Below are 16,929 nucleotides of genomic sequence, written 5' to 3'. Positions count from 1 at the left end.
GAATTTCCATTCCCAAAAAGGACACCAACACCAGCAAGTCATTGGATCTCTTGGGACCTCTGGGGTGGTAGATGGTGTGGAGCATGGACTTTGGGACCTGCCTCTTTCTGTCTGGGTGACTTTAGGCAAGTAGTTTACCCTCTCTGAGCTTTATTTTCCTCTTCTAGTGGGATTGTGAGGATTAAATGCACACCCAGCCCTTAGCATACCATAACTACACAGCAAGTGCCTGATAAATGTTCCTTGGTGTGTTAATTGAGCAGAATACCTCCCATTTCTCTCTGACTCTGAAATGCAGTGATTCTTTGAACTGAGGAGGGCAGTGTAGAGATTTACTTTATGGGAAACTGGAAAGACGATTTAAAATTCTTTGATCAGTGGGGCGCCTGGGTGGCTCAGTCTGTTAAGCATCCGACTTCGGCTCAGGTCATGATCTCGCAGTTTGTGAGTTTGAGCCCCACGTTGGGCTCTGTGCTGACGGCTCAGTGCCTGGAACTTGTTTCAGATTCTGCATCTCCCCGTCCCTCTGCCCCTCCGCTGCTCGTGCTCTGTCTCTCTCTGTCTCTCAATGATAAATAAATGTTAAAAAAATAAATAAAATTATTTGATCAAAAACGTATTGAACTGCATAGTGATGTCAGACATTTGTAGACAATGTGGAAGATGCCCTAATGAATGAGACCTAGTCCCTCCTTGAAAAAGCTTCAGTCTAACTCACAAAAAATACATGAAATTTTTGTACAACAACTTGATAATTCTTAGCCCCAATTCTTTTTGGTGAGGTAATTATTCCATACCAGTGCTGCTTTTTCATAAGGCTTATTGCAAGTAATTTGCAGTATTACTAATAATATTTAAGGTGCTGTTATTTGGAAAGATTTCCTTTTTAAAACATTGTAGAATAAATTCATAATCTCCACAATACTCTCATAAGAAGTCCGGGATGATGTCTTTAGTGGCAGAAGCGGGTGGAGTCCGGGGATTGTGTCTAAGTGCAGACTTTCTTGTGTTTGCTGTGGCCTGCAGCCTGCCTTTGCTGATCCAACATTTAGAAAGGTGAGATGATTAATTATTTCAGGAATTCCCTCAATATTTTGGGGGTTGTTAAACTCTGGGTACATCCAAGAGAATGTGCTAGGCTTCTGAATGCCGTCTGTCACATGTATTGAAGTAAAAGGTTGAAAACCACAATCTACCTATTTCCTTGTAGTTCCCCATGTCAGTTGATATGTGCGCTTACTTTTAATTTATTCTTGAATTCAACGTATTTGGTAGTGCAAAAGAATGTCTAACGGTTTTTTTATTAAAAAATTTTTAATGTTTAGTTATTTTTGAGAGAGAGCACGAGTGGGGTAGGGGCAGAGAGAGAGGGAGACAGAGAATCCAAAGCAGGCTCCTGGCTCTGAGCTGTCAGCACAGAGCCCGACGTGGGGCTTGAACCATGAACCGTGAGATCATGACCTGAGCCAAAGTCCGATGCCCAACTGACTGAGCCACCCAAGTGCCCCAAGAATGTCTAATAGTTTAAGGAGAAGCAAACACTCCCCTAGAAGCTTCAAACCTCAGAGATTGGTTTCTAGAAGCTTCCACCATAATACATTTTTCTTTTCTATCTGTGCCTCATTCTGAGTCTTGGTGCCTTGTTCTATCTATCAGGAGTTAGCAGGATAATCCAGATTGACTGAAAACAGGCCTCTGGAAGGATTAGGGCATGTGGGGTAGGAGGCAGTCCACACCTGAGGAAAAAGCCATGGAAGCTAACGAGAGGAGACTTTATTTTAGAGGAAGGCAGCTGGGGATGTAGAGCCAGGGGTCCTGAGTTCCCAGTTCTGCGCTAAACGGAACCTGGACTTTAGAGAAGGTGCCCCCGATGCTGTGGTCTACTCTGGGTTGTCATAAATTTAAACGAGATGTTGCCTGTGACAGGGCTCTGTAAATGGTAGGATTTAGGGTGCTGGAGGAGAGACAGCTGCATATAGAGAATGGGCCTCATTTGCAATGCAGAAAAATCCTGAGGTTAAATAGGTGTTGCTGCTTGAATACTTTTGGTTCCAGAAGGAGAGGTGGTGAAGTTGCAGATGAATAATGCAGGACATATTCATGACCTCTCCACTCTGGGCTTTTGCATCCCTTCCTGAGACTCAGGGTGCCTTGGGCAGACCAAGGCTCTGGAAAGGATGTGGCTCTCTTTCCCTGCTGAAGGTGGGGGGTGGGGGGGGTAGTTAGGGAAGGAAGGAGAAGGAAAGCCTTAGATGGAATTGATTCTAGTTGTTGACTTTGGGAAAACTGACGGTGGGGGCTTTGAGACTAGAATAGAAAGATGAGGTCATTGACAAGCAAGGGGCAAAGGAGGTTAGAAAGAAATGAAATGAGTGTGAAGAGGATTGACAAGGAAAGGCAGCAAGAGGGATACAGAAGAAGAGCAAGAAGAGAACAGTGGGAAACACATGTGCCCTTGACCACGGGGAGCCAGAGTCTTAGCCCCTCATTCCAGGAGCATCCAAGTCCTGCCTTTTAAACAGAAATAAAGGTTTCGGCTCCTGTTGAGCACAATGCAGAATTCTCCTTGGTTGTATTAAACTCACGTTACATTTGCTGAGTGCCTTCTATGGAAGAATTCTGCATGGGGGGAGGAGTATACTTTGCATAGATTTTTGTATTTTAAGGTATGAGGTGTTTTTTGTTGTTGTTTTTTTTTTTTTTTGCAAGGTGTTCTCTTTAAAGTTCAAGGGTCACTTAAAAGGTCATGGAATTGATTTCTTTCTCTGGTTTATGGAAATCACTTTTTTTTTTTTTTCATAATAAGCAAAAGCTCTGAAGAAACCAGTATCGCTGCTTGAAATTTTGAGGCTAGCGGTAGAAAATGGATGAGGCAAAACATTTGCTATAGATCAGAATAGGATTCTTTCTAAAGGAGACTGATTTTTTTCTCTTGGTCAATAAACCCAACGAACATAAATATTTACACCATCTCTCACTCTAAAGAGGGTGGGATGGGATGGGTCAAGAAACATTGCTGCTGATTTCCTGCCTCTATGCCTCCTGGCGGTGTCGCATTGAAACTCGCTCTGCCTGCTTCGAAGGGAAAGTGCTTTGTGGAGCTCCGGGCCAAGGGCAGTGGCAGTGAAATGCCCTCCAGAGAGAGCCAGCTGGCCTGGACGGCTGCTCTACTGTGTGTTTTTGTGCCCTCAGGAATGTGCGGATTTAGCAAATGACAACACAGAGCGTGCCCTGTCCCCGGTGGAGCCCCAGGCTTGCTCTCTCTGTGTTGGCTCTTTTCCAGGCTTGAATGATTGCACTGGTTGAACCCTCATTATCCACAAGGGGAAGCGAGAAGGCTGGCTGGAGGGAGAAAAATACGCCTTTCTCATGGGCTGTGTTCCAGCAGGTTTTGAGTTTTCCTATCAGAACATCTCATGGAATTTTGCTCTCTGTCAGTTTGGAAGTTTGGTCAAAACTCCCAGCGGTCACACAATTTCTGCTTATGAAAAAATTTCAGTTGGATGTTAACCACCATAGAATTCTTTTAGAGTGGGAAAGGACCTACCTCAGAGATGATTCTGCTCTAATCACTGAATGTCCAGAGGGGCTTTGCCCCATAGCTGGTGAGTGACAGAGCAGCACCCAGCATTCAGGGTACCCAACCCCCAGGTCAATGCTGTGGCCTATACAGCTCATTGCCTCTGATGTCGTTAGAATGATCTCAATCGTTTATGCTGTATTAGATCAGGATGAAGTGATCTGTGCTCAAACCCTGGTTCCTTCCAAACTTAGGTATATACCTGAGAAAAATGATCACACAAAAACTTATATATAACTTATACAAAAACCTACTATTCATAATAGCCAAAAAAATAGAAATAAACCAAATGCCCATCAACTGATGAATGGATAAACAAAATGTGGACTGTCTTCACAATGAAATATTATTCAGCCACCAAAAAGAATGAAGTACTGATACAAACTACAACATGGATGAACTTTGAAAACATTATGCTAAATGAGAGAAACCGGACATAGAAGGCCCTATGTTGTAAATTCTATTTATATAAAATGTTCAGACCAGGCAAATTAAAAAGATAGATCAGTGGTTGTCAGGACTTGGGGGTAAGGGTGAGGAGAATGGGGAGTGACTGCTAATAGGTACTAGTTTATTTTGGGGATGATAAGAACATTCTGGAAATACTGGTGATGGCTGCACAACTCTGAATATACTAAACACTTCTGAAATGTCATTTTTTAAAAAAAGGATAAATTTCAGTGTGTGAATTGGATCTTAATAAAGCTGTTATAAAAACAATCCTAGTTCTGTCTCTTATCAGTGGGACAGCTTTAGGCGATGACTCTAAACCCAAGTAATCTCAGCTATGATATGGAAATAATATACACCTCCCAGGGTTGTTTTGATAAATTAGATCATTTGAAAATACTTCAGACCTATAAACCTCACATACTTGGGGGCCTGTCGATAGGTTATAAATTCATTATAAATTGGGTTTTTATCTTCTGTATTTTCTACAACACTAATAAGGGCTGACTACACAGTCATCGTTCAGATATTTTCTGAATTGATTAAAAAGCGTTGTAGGGGTTTTTTTTTAGTAGTGGTAAAAAATAACAAATTTTTAACAATTTGTTTATCCTCTTAACATATTTTAAGTGTGTAGTACAGTATTGTTAACTCTATGCACACTGTTTTATAACAAATTTCTAGAACTCTTTCATCTTGCGCAACTACAACTTTATACCCGTTGAACAGCCACCCCCTTTCCCCTCTCCTCGCCCCGCCCCACCATTCTCCTTACTGCTTCTATGCATTTGACTCCCTCCCCCTCCCTCTATTTTTGCATTTGACTACTTTAGATACCTCATGTAAGTGGAATCATAGAGTATTTGTCTTTTTGTGACTTCCTTGTTCCATTTAACATAATGTCCTTAAAGTTCATTTATGTTGTATCATGTGCCAGAATTTCCTTACTTTTTAAGGCTGAATAATATTCATTGTATGTACATATACCATGTTTCTTCACCCCTTCATCAGGTGATGGACATTTAGGTTGTTTTTACCTCTTGGCTGTTGTGAATAATACTGAAATGAACAGGAGAATGCAGATATCTCTTGGAGATCCTGTTTTCAGTTTTCTTGGATAAATTTACCTAAGTGGGATTGCTGGCTCAATATATATGGTAGTTCTTTTTTTGAAAAACTTTGAGGAGCCTCTCTACTGTTTTTTCAGTTCTCACCAACAGTACGCAAGGATTCTAATTTCTCCACATCCTTGTCAACACTTGTTACTTTGTGTTTTTTTTGTTTGGTTTTGTTTGGTTTTATTATGAGTTCTTTTTGGTAATGGCCATCCTAACATGTATAAGGTGATATTGTGGTTTCTATTTGCATTTCCCTGTTGATTAGTGATGTTGAGCATCTTTTTATATACCTGTGCCCGTTTGTGTGTCTTCTTTGGAGAAATGTCTACTAAAGTCTGTTGCCAAGTTTTAAATTGGGTGGTTTTTTTGTAACTGAGCAGCAGGAGTTCTTTATATATTTTGGATTTAAACCCCTCATCAGAGATATGGTTTGCAAATATTTTCTCCCATTCCATGGATTGTCACTCTGTCAATTGGTTGCTTTTCTGTACAGAAGCTTTTTAGTTTGATGTAATCCCACTTGTCAATTTTTGCTTTTGTTGCTTGTACTTTTGGTATCCTGTCCAAGAAATCATTGCCAAGACCAATGTCATCAAGCTTTTCGTCTTGCTTTTTGTTTTTTTTAATAAGAGTTTTATAATTTCAGGTCCTGTGCTTAAGTCTTTAATCCACTTATAATTGTTTTCTGTGTATGATGTAAGGATCCAATGTCTTTTTTTTTTTTTTTTTACATGTGGATATTCAGCTTTCCCCACACAATTTGTGAAGAGACTATCCTTTCCTCATGGTATAATCTTAGCACCTTTGGTGAGGATCATTTGACCATGGCTGGGGGTTTATTTCTGGGCTTTATTTCAGCTCCATTGGTCTATATTTCTGCCTTTATGCCAGTACTGTACTGTTTTGAGTACCATAGCTTTGTAATATGTTTCAGAGTTAAAGTGTGTGAGGCTTCCACCTTTATTTTTCTCAAGATTGTTTTGACTATTCAGAGACCTTTGAGATTTCATGAGTTTTATGATTGTTTTTTCTATTTCTGCAAAAAATGTCATTTTGATAGGGATTGCATTGAATCTGTCGGTTGCTTTGGGTAGTATGGACATTTTAACAATATTAAGTCTTCCCATCTATGAATGTGGGATATCTTTTTATTTGTGTCTTTAATTTCTTTCAGCAAATGTACTTTGTAGTTTTCAGTGTAAAAGTCTTGCCCCTTAAAAAAAAAAAAAAAAAGCAGGTGCACTCTCATGGCTCAGTCTGACTCTAGATTTTGGCGTAGGTCATGATCTTGTGGTTCATGAGTTCAAGCCCCACATTGGGCATGGAGCCTGCTTGGGATTCTCTCCCTCCTCCCCCACCGCCCCTTCCCCACTTTTGCGTGCACATGTGCTCTCTCTCTCAAAATAAATAAATAAACTTAAAAAAAAGTCTTTTGTCCTTTTTGTTAAGCTTATTTCTCAGTATTTTATTCCTTTTGATGCTATTGTACATGGGATTGTTTTTAATTTCCTTTTTGGATTGTTAATTGTATGTGTATAGAAATGCAACTGATTTTTGTTTGTTGATTTTGTATAGTGCAACTTTGTTTAATTTGTTTATTAGTTGCTACATTGCGTGTGTGTGTGTGTGTGTGTGTGTAGAAATTTTAGCGTTTTCTACATATAAGATCATATCATCTGTAAAAAGACAAAATATAATTTCTTCCTTTTTGATTTGTATGCCTTTTATTTCTTTTTCTTGCCTAATTGCTCTTGTTAGGACTTCCAGTACTGTGTTGAGTAGCAGTGGCAAGAGTGAACATCCTTGCCTTGTTCCTGATTTTAGAGGAAAAGCTTTCAGTTTTTCATCATTGAGTATGAAGTTAGTTACTTTGGGCTTTTCATAGATGGCCTTTATTACTACGTTGAAGTAATTTCCTTCTATTCTCAGTTTGTTGAGTGGTTTCTGATGATGAAAAGGTGTTGGATTTTGTCAGGTCCTTTTTTTTTTTAAATTTATTGAGATGATCATGTGATTATTTTTCCTTTGTTCTGTTGATGTGATGTATCACTTTGTTGATTTTCATATGTTGGAACTGTCCTTGCATCAGAGGGATAAATCCCACTTGGTAATAGTGTATGATCCTTTTAATCTCCTCTTGAAGTTGATTTGCTAGTATTTTGTTGAGGATTTTTTCATTCATGAAGGATATTGGCCTGTAGTCTTCTTTTCTTGTAGTGTCTTTGGCTTTGGTGTCAGAGTAATGCTGGCCTCATGGAATGAGTGTGGGAGTGTTCCCTCCTCTTTACTGTTTTGGAAGAGTTTGAGAAGGATTGGTGTTAATTCTTCCTTAAATGTGTGGTAGAGTCTCCAGTGAAGCCATGTGGGCCTCAGCTTTTCTTCTTTGGGAGATTTTGACTTCCGATTCAATCTCCTTACTAACTGTCAGATTTCTTATTTCTTTTGATTCAGTCATGATAGGTATATGTTTCTAGGTATTTGTCCATTTCTTCTAGGTTATCCACATTGTTGGCATATAATTGTTCATAGTGGTCCAATAATAAAATAATCATTTATTTCTGTGACACAAGTTTAAAACTTTTTAAAAATATTTATTTATTTTTGAGAGAGAGAGAGAGAGAGACAGAACGTGAACTGGGGAGGGGCAGAGAGAGAGGGAGACACAGAATCCAAAGCAGGATATAGGCTCTGAGCTGTCAGCACGGAGCCCGACGTGGGGCCCCAAACCCCTGAACTATGAGATCATGACCTGAGCTGAAATCAGAGGCTTAACCAACTGAGCCACCCAGGCATGCCCCTCTGTGACATAAGTTTAATGTCACATCTTTCGTTTCTGGTTTTGAGGATTTTCTCTTTTTTTCTCTCCATCTAACTAAAAGTTTGTCAATTTTGTTGATTTAAAAAAAACCCAACTCTTAGTTTTCCTTTTATTCTATTTTATATTCTCTATTCCATTTATTTTTGCCCTAATGTTTATTCTTTCTTCCCTTCTTTTAACTTTGGGCTTAGTTTGTTTTTCTAGCTCCTTTAACTATAATATTATGTTGTTTTTTTGAGATCTTTATTTTTAATGTAGGTATTTACCACTATAAACTCTACTCTTTCTACCACTTTTGCTACACCTGTAAGTTTTGGTTTCTTGTGTTTTCACATTGCTTACCTCAAAATATTTTAACTTTGGGCTTAGTTTGTTTTTCTAGCTTCTTTAACTATAACATTATGTTGTTTTTTTGAGATCTTTATTTTTAATGTAGGTATTTACCAATATAAACTCTACTCTTTCTACCACTTTTGCTACACCTGTAAGTTTTGGTTTCTTGTGTTTTCACTTTGCTTACCTCAAAATATTTTCTGATATCCCTTTTGATTTTTTCTTCAGACTATTAGTTATTCAAGAGTGTGTTGTTCAATTTCTACATTTGTGAATTTTCCAGTTTTCCTTCTTCTGTTGATTTCTAGTTTCATTATGGTGTGGTCAGACAAAATACTGTGTATGATTTTAATCTTAAGTTTGTTAAGACTTGTTTAGTGACATAACATGTGCCCTGTCCTGGAGGATGTTCTGTGTATGCTTATGAAGAACATGTATTCCTTTTTTTTTTTTTTTTAACGTTTATTTATTTTTGAGAGACAGAGACAGGTGTAAGCAGTGGAGGGGCAGAGAGAGAGGGAGACACAGAATCCAAAACAGGCTCCAGGCTCTGAGCTGTCAGCACGAGGCTGGAACTCACAAACTGTGAGATCATGACCTGAGCTGAAGTCAGAAGCTCAACGGACTGAGCCACCCAGGTGCTCTAGGAACATGTATTCTGCTGCTGTTGTACGGAATGTCCACTTGATCTGTTGTGTTGTTTTAGCCCACTGTTTCTTTGTGGATATTCTATCCATTATTGAAAATAGAAGATTGAAACTCTGATATTATTGTGTTGCTGTTACTGTCTTCAGGTTTTTAATGTTTGTTTCATATATTTGGATCTTCTGATGTTGGCTTTATATATACTTGTAACTGTTATATCTTCCTGGTGAACTGACCCTTTTATCATTATATAATGTCCTTCTTTGTCTCGTGTGACAGTTTTGATGTAAAGTCTATTTTGTCCTGTGTTAGTATGGCCACTCCTGCTTGCTCTCATTTTGTTTCTCTTTGCAGAGAGTATCTTTTTACATCCTTTTCTTTCAGCTGAAGTGTCCTTAAATCTCAAATGAGTCTCTAGTACACAGCATATGGTTAGATCTTGCTTTTTTTTTTAATCCATTTAACCATCAGAAGTATTACAGTTCTTAAGCATCTATTAACTCAGTTAATCTGTAAATCTAATTGCTTTAATTTTTATTTTTAAACTTTTATTTGTGACATTTTAATCTTATTTTTATTTTTTTTAAGCAATCTTTATGCCCAGAGTGGGGGGTTGAACTCATGATCCCAAGATCAAGAGTGTCATGCTCTACTGACTCAGCTAGCCAGACGCCCCCTTGGTTGCTTTTAAATTACCTGTTTCTCAGAACTAAAGTAACTTGAACATTCTCCTCATCCTTCATTTAATATTCTTATTGTCTCTTTCTCCTTTAACAGACACCAAATCTGATTCATTGACAAGACCACAATCTGGTTCCAAAGATGTGTTCCACAAACCCAGGCAACTGGGTCACATTTGATGATGACCCTGCTTTTCAGTCTTCTCAAAAGTCAAAGAATTTACCTCTGGAGAATCAAGGCATTTGTAGGCCAAATGGACTTAAGCTGAACCTTTCTGGTGCTAAGGAATTTCCCAGTGGATCTTCCTCCACCAGCAGTACCCCCCTCTCCTCTCCCATCATAGACTTTTACTTTAGTCCAGGACCTCCAAGTAACTCTCCTCTTTCAACACCTACCAAGGACTTCCCAGGTATTCCTGGCATCCCCAAAGCAGGGACTCATATGCTTTATCCTATCCCGGAATCATCCTCAAACAGTGCACTTACAATACCAGGAGCAGGCCCTTCCTTACTGCCTACCAAACCTGCCTGTTTATCCCATGCTTCCTTACCCAGTGACCACTCATGTACACATCCAGGTCCCAAAGTAGAAGAAGTTAGCCCTCCCCAGGCTGAAAGCCTAGGGTTTCAAAGTGACAATCCCCAGTTCCAGTATTTTCGGGAGGACTGTGCTTTTTCAAGCCCATTTTGGAAAGATGAAGGCAGTACTTCCCAGTTCACCTTTGACCCTCCAGGAAGCAGGAAGATGTACCCATCAAGAGACAAAGAGATGCCTATCGATCAAAAAAGCTTAAATCAGTGTTCGCTCAGCTATATCTGTGAGAAGCTTGAACATCTTCAATCAGCTGAGAACCAAGACTCCTATGGAAATTTGTCCATGCAGTCTGTGTATGCAGAAGACACTGCTTCTGCCTTTGTCCCCCACACGCTCTTCAGGAGTCAGCCGAAACCCGGATGGTCTTTCATGTTGAGAATTCCTGAGAAGAAGAACATGATGTCTTCCCGTCAGTGGGGACCAATCTTTCTAAAAGTCCTACCTGGAGGAATTTTGCAAATGTATTATGAGAAGGGGTTAGAAAAGCCATTTAAGGAGTTACAGCTCGATCCACATTGCAGGCTTTCTGAACCGAAAGTGGAGAACTTTAGTGTGTCAGGAAAAATCCATACTGTGAAGATTGAACATGTGTCTTACACAGAAAAAAGGAAATACCATTCGAAGACAGAAGTAGTTCATGAACCAGACGTGGAACAGATGCTGAAGTTAGGGTCCACAGAGTACCACGATTTCCTTGACTTCCTGACTACTGTGGAGGAAGAACTGACAAAGCTGCCAGCTGTTTCAAAACCCAGAAAGAACTATGAGGAACAGGAAATTTCCCTGGAAATTGTGGACAACTTTTGGGGCAAAATCACAAAAGAAGAAGGAAAATTGGTTGAAAGTGCTGTCATAACTCAAGTCTATTGCCTCTGCTTTGTAAATGGGAACACAGAATGCTTTTTAACCTTGAATGACCTTGAGCTGCAGAAGCAAAATGACCGCTATTTTGAAAAAGAGCCAGAAAAGAAGGGGATTGATATTCTTGACCATCATTTTCATAAGTGTGTGAAAGCACAAGAATTCGAGCAATCAAGAACCATTAAGTTTGTACCACTGGATGCCTGTCGGTTTGAACTGATGCGTTTTAAGGCTTTGTATAATGGGGACGATCTTCCCTTTTCCCTGAAGTCTGTAGTGGTTGTCCAGGGGGCTTATGTGGAGCTTCAGGCCTTTGTCAACATGGCCCCATTGGCTCAGAGACCTTCCTCTGCCACTTTCTTGAGGTCCTGTGACAACATAATGATACACTTTCCTGTCCCATCACAGTGGATCAAGGCCCTCTGGACCATGAACCTTCAGAGGCAGAAGTCCCTGAAAGCCAAAATGAACCGCCGGGCATGTCTAGGGAGTTTACATGAACCTGAATCTGAACCTGTTATACAGGTCACTGTGGGGTCAGCAAAATATGAGAGTGCCTACCGAGCCGTGGTATGGAAGATAGACCGGCTTCCTGATAAAAATTCAAGTAAATATGCAGTACCCCAAGTTGATTTTTCACATGAAATAGCTTAAATGTTTTCACTCGTCTCCTTGGGTTGAAGCCAGGTTGAGACCAATGATAATTTCAGTCCATGGAGCCCATGCTTATGTCACCTGGTAGGAGGTGGAACATTTAGTGAAACAGCTAATTTACTTTGTCCTCTGTGCCTATTTCTACCAGATCAGTTGAACTTAAATATTTTTTTTCTTAATACCATAAAAAAAAAATCCTAAGCTAAGATTTTGTTGTGAATGTGGCACTGAGGGAAAATTTCTAGTTGGACTTTGTGACATCAACCACCAACCTCACGTATTAAAAATATTGCTCACAGAGCTAAGATTCCCTAATTAACCTTTAAAGATCTCTCATCTACGAATATCCCTGAATTTTTTTTTTTTGTAGTTTTCTCAGCCAGTACCATGTTCTCCTTAGGTTTTGTTCCTTGCTCTTCAAAATAAGGTTGCCTTTCATTTTTACCCAAATTGATTTAATTAGCTGAATGAATTTGACCATATTGGCTCGTTGTTTCAGAATTAAGTAGACAGCAGCCCAAGCATTAAATATTCAGTTAATTTTTAATTTTTTTTTTTGCAAAGAGAACAATGAATCTAGAATTTCAGAACTTTAAAAAGACAGTCTTAGCACCACATTTATTTCAGAATAGTAACTTAGTTACATAGATAATAGAGCAAAAAAGCAAATTTTGAAATTAAGGCTGCTCCCTGTTTTAGGTCAGTTATTTCTAGCAGAACATTGGGTTTTGGAGCCTCTTTGGGGGATCTGAGTTGATGTTTTCACTCATTCAGTTAAACTTTTATTGAGCATGTCAGGGAAACCAAGTGCCACATTGGGTGCTGGGGCTAAAGATAAATAAGGTCTGATCCCTGCTTCTAAATAGTTCACAGCTGGTCTAGTCCTTCAGGAAAATTAACTTCATTTTAGGACCCTTCAGGTTGTGGACTTCAGAGGAAGCATTTTTATTCAGGGTGGGCCTATAGCAGTGTTTCTCAAACTTGGCTGTATTTGAAAGCCTGAGAGCTTTTAAATAATCTTCATGTTCAGGCTCTACTCCATGCCAGTTAAATCAGAATGTCTGGGGGAGGGGCCTAAGCACTCCAATGCTTCTAGAGCTCCCCAGGTGAGCCCAGCATGTGTCAGGGTTGAGGGACACTGCTCTGTAGGCCTTGCAGTGTTCTGGAGAAGGAAGAGCAAGCCCCAGACTATGATGGACTTGAGGGGTAGCATGGATCATGCCCTCGGGGAGTGCAGGACCACCTTGTCTGATTCGCAATTTGCTGGCTTAACATCGGTCTTCTGATTGTAGCTTGGGCAAGGGACAGGGCCGGGTAGGCGAGAGACACAGCTAGGTAGCTGAGGAGCCCCAGGCCCTAGTGCAGAAGGGAAGCCCCTGCGCAGTCCTCCCTGACACCGCCCCCCACTTCTCGGTTGATGCCAAATTCCACTTGGCCGTGTTCTCATGACTTACATTAGTTATGGTTCTAGTTCCAAGGAACATCAAGGATAGCTCAGGCTCAAGGCCGGCTGAGGTGGTGATGGGGCAGCTTGGCCGCAATGGATGGCTTCTCATGTGCCTCCTGGTCAAATCCTGTGTGATGGAAATATCTTCAGTGACACAATTCACAGAGGTGATGGTTCCTGCCTTTTAATACTTTGCTAGAGAAGCAAGTTAAAACCATTCTCAGGTTATCTTCATCCCAGGGAAACAAGTTTTGAGTACAAAGTTCCAAATGATGGATTCTCAAAGTCATCTGTGCTACTTTTGGGTGAGAGGGGTTATAGAAATCATAATATTACTGCTTTTTATTTTGCTAAAGGCAAAGAGAGGAAGGCAGGCTTGGATACCTACTGTAATCTCCTCAACCTCTACATGTCTCCTGATGTCTAGGTGATACCCTGACTCCTGATTATGCCTCAGAGAGGAGCACAAGCGGCTCGGAGGTGGGGTCAGAGGGACATGGGGACAGGCTCACAAAGAGCCCATTTCAGCTGCTCTGCCTCAGAGCGGGCAGTCTGCTAGACACAATCAGGGCAACCATGCTTCTTTTTCAAAGTGAGAACCCATAGGTATCATTTTTTTGGAAGGAGAACAACATGTAAATGTTCTTGTGAAAGTGATCCTGTTTTATAACCTCTGTTTTCCCAGAGCTAGTGGTTGTTAATTGATTCAATCACCAAGAATTTATTGAGAAAAGGACTCATTCATTCCACAAACTTCCTGGAGGTATGGGCTCTGTGCTGGGTGCTTGCGAGACGCAGATGCAGACATCCTTGCTGCTTCCAGAAACATAGCAGCCTAGCAGGGGATACTGACCTGAAAGCAAGTATGCAGATGCACTCTGTGGAAGTGTGCTGTGTGCTAGGCATGCACAAACGCAGGGATTCCAGAGAAAGGAGTGATAAACTGCAAGGGACACTTGGTGTGGAAGAATCGCTAGGATTCTATCAGGGATAGAAACAGCAGAAGCAGCCATGTAGGTGGGAGATCTGAGTTAACTTTTAGGACTGAGGCAGGAAGGACGCTGTGAGCCATGCCTTAAAGTATGGGCTTGTCTGTCAACAGGACTCCCGGAGTGTTGTCAGGCACTACTGTGACAGAATCATCCTTGTTTTAGGAAGTCAGGCGTACATGCAGAGGAGAGATTCAGGAGCAGACACTATAGACATAGGGAGGCCTGATAAGCAAGGCCAGTGGCGGTGGGAGCGCCCAGGAGTGCCGGATGGATGGGGAAGTTCAGAGGAGGTATCCCCATGACAAGGACGGATTACCTGTGGGCGTGGGGGACTGGAGGGGGTTGAGGGCTCTGGCTTTGGTGAATAGGTGATCCATAGGGCCATTAGCTGAGATCGCTTGGGATCCTCTCTTTACTCCTTTTAAAATCTGTTTCTCAGCCCTGGCAGGGTATTAGAGTCCTTAGAACCATTAGAGCTTTAAAAACAGACCCGGATTTAGGTCCCATCCTGACCAATCAGGCTCCGTGGGGGGTGAGGCTCACATATTGGTGCTTGTAAAAGGCTCTCGCCGCTGCCAGGGTTGAGAACCACTGACCTGGTAGCTTGCTGTGACACCTGTCCTGGGCCTTAGACACAGTCCTTCCTCCCGGCTCTGCGTCCCTGGGTCTGGAGTTGTTCTTGCTTCCCACTCGTATTTACTAGCAGCCGAGCTCACTAAGAACAATTACAAGAGCGGATATTCCCAGAGAGGCTGGCCTTCAGGAATTCTTCTAGAAGACGGTCATAGCACCAGGCCCGCACAGAACAGTGTTTGACAAGCATTCCAGTCAATTATATGGTGATAATTCATATAACAAATCCTTTGGGATCAAAGATGCTTTGTTCAGATCAGATCTGTGGGCCATGAGGGGGTGTAGACAAAAGGCAGGGGGCTGTGACAGGTGCATTCTAGAGGGGCAAGGAGAGGGTGGGCTGGGGCAGGACGCCTGGGATCCTGGGGTCTGTCATGTGGCTTCCCCATGTGGGTGGGGAGGGTAATACAGAGTGAGAGGGTGTCTGGCAATTTGCCTATGGAGGAGAAGCGTAGAAAGAGTAAGGTTGGAGCAGAAAGGAAATCTTTATCCTGAGACCGTGTTTCTTAAACTTTTGTGTGCATGTGATCACTTTTAATTTGAATTATTTAAAAAAAAAGAAAGTTTACTTATGTTGAGAGAGAGAGAACGAGCCAGAGGCAGGGGGAGAGGGAGAATCCCAAGCAGGCTCCAAGCTCAGACCCAATTCTGGGCTCAACCTCATGACTGTGAGCAGAAATCAAGAATTAGACACTTAACTGACTGAGCCACCCAGGCACCCTATGAATCACCTTTTAAAATGTAGACTGAGGGGGCGCCTGGGTGGCTTAGTCGGTTAAGCGTCCGACTTTCGCTTGGGTCATGATCTCGCGGTTCGAGCCCCGCGTCGGGCTCTGTGCTGACTGCCAGCTCAGAGCCTGGAGCCTGTTTCAGAGTCTGTGATTCCCTCTCTCTCTGACCCTCCCCTGCTCATGCTCTCTCTCTCTCTCCTAGAAATAAATAAAAACATTTAAAAAAAATAAAATAAAATGTAGACTGAGGCCCTCTGAACGGCTTTCCACACTGCTCAGGTGATACAAATGCTGCTGCCTCACCGGCCATGCAGAGTGGCAGATTATTTGAATGCATGTCTATTTCTCTTACAATTTTTAAATCAGTTGGGTGTTTAAAGAACAGGATCTTTTAAAAAGTCTTTAAAACATTACCCTTTCTAAGCAAGTTTTTGAACAACCAGTACTATTAGAAAAAATATTTTAAAAATGGAAACTGAAAGACTATATGAACTAGTCTATGCTTTTCCTCCTGTGGATTTTTTTTTTTTTTTTTACAAATAGTTTATTGTCAAATTAGTTTCCGCATAACACCCAGTGCTCATCCCCACAAGTGTCCTCCTCCATGCCCATCCCTCCCCCCCACATCCATCCTGTGGATTTTTGAGATCGGGATTGATCTTTCCTTGTCACTTCCCTGTGATTTCAAGGGAGGAGAGAAGCACTACTGGCCTTTTACCAGCATGCTAATGCTTAATATTCCTTTAACAAAGAGGGCAAGTCTTTGATTTCACAGCAAAGGTTGGCCTTGGGCAGGTAGCTTAGATAGCTTATTCACACTAAAGTGTGAATGACAACAGAGGAAACTCCTGAGCACAGGCTGGGAGGGGGTGGGGATGGGGATGGGGTGGAGAGGACAGATGGGAACACTGGCTAGAATTAGACAGGGGAGTGGGAGTGGTGGTGGGGGGAAATTAATAAATATAACTGTGTCTTCTCATGTCACCAGTTTTTAGATAAAGTTTGCTTGTTTTCATGCTGTCATCAGTACATTGGTTGCTCTCTCCCCGCTTGTGTCATCCTCCTGCCATTCATTCCCCCTTCGACAATTCACTTTCAGATGTGAAATATTTTAGTTCAAGATGGACCATATACTTAGTAGACCGAGGTGGTTTGTGATTTGCCTTCCCAGTCTGAAGAAAGTTGGAGAGTAACAATTACCAAAGCCCGAGAGTGCCCCCTGCTGGAAACTACTGAGATAAATAACCTGATTTCTCTTTATCTTACATTCATTTGTTCATAAATTTGACAAATATCCTTTGAGCCTTAAATGTGCCAGACATTGTGCTAAGGACAGATATGATGCCTCTTTGCACAGAGGTCAAAGTCTAAAGGGGGAGTGTGTGATTAAAC

At 41.4% G+C, this 16,929-nt stretch overlaps 1 protein-coding gene across 2 annotated transcripts in view; it reads left to right on the top strand.

The window, feature by feature from the left end:
• Positions 1-16,929, top strand: part of STON1 (stonin 1) — a 50,482-nt gene that overhangs the window by 25,741 nt on the left and 7,812 nt on the right. For both annotated transcript variants that reach the window (XM_039245930.1, XM_039245931.1), the window contains exon 2: positions 9,722-11,687. In XM_039245930.1, the coding sequence (XP_039101861.1) occupies positions 9,767-11,687 (1,921 nt within the window). In that variant the 5' untranslated portion in view covers positions 9,722-9,766. The remainder of the gene's footprint in view (positions 1-9,721; positions 11,688-16,929) is intronic.

The sequence above is a fragment of the Hyaena hyaena genome, unplaced genomic scaffold (genome assembly GCF_003009895.1).
Source record: "Hyaena hyaena isolate Hyena2069 unplaced genomic scaffold, ASM300989v1 scaffold_274, whole genome shotgun sequence".
Lineage (NCBI taxonomy): Eukaryota > Metazoa > Chordata > Mammalia > Carnivora > Hyaenidae > Hyaena > Hyaena hyaena.
The sequence above is the reverse complement of the archived record's forward strand: the minus strand, read 5'-3'. Positions and strand labels throughout refer to the sequence as shown.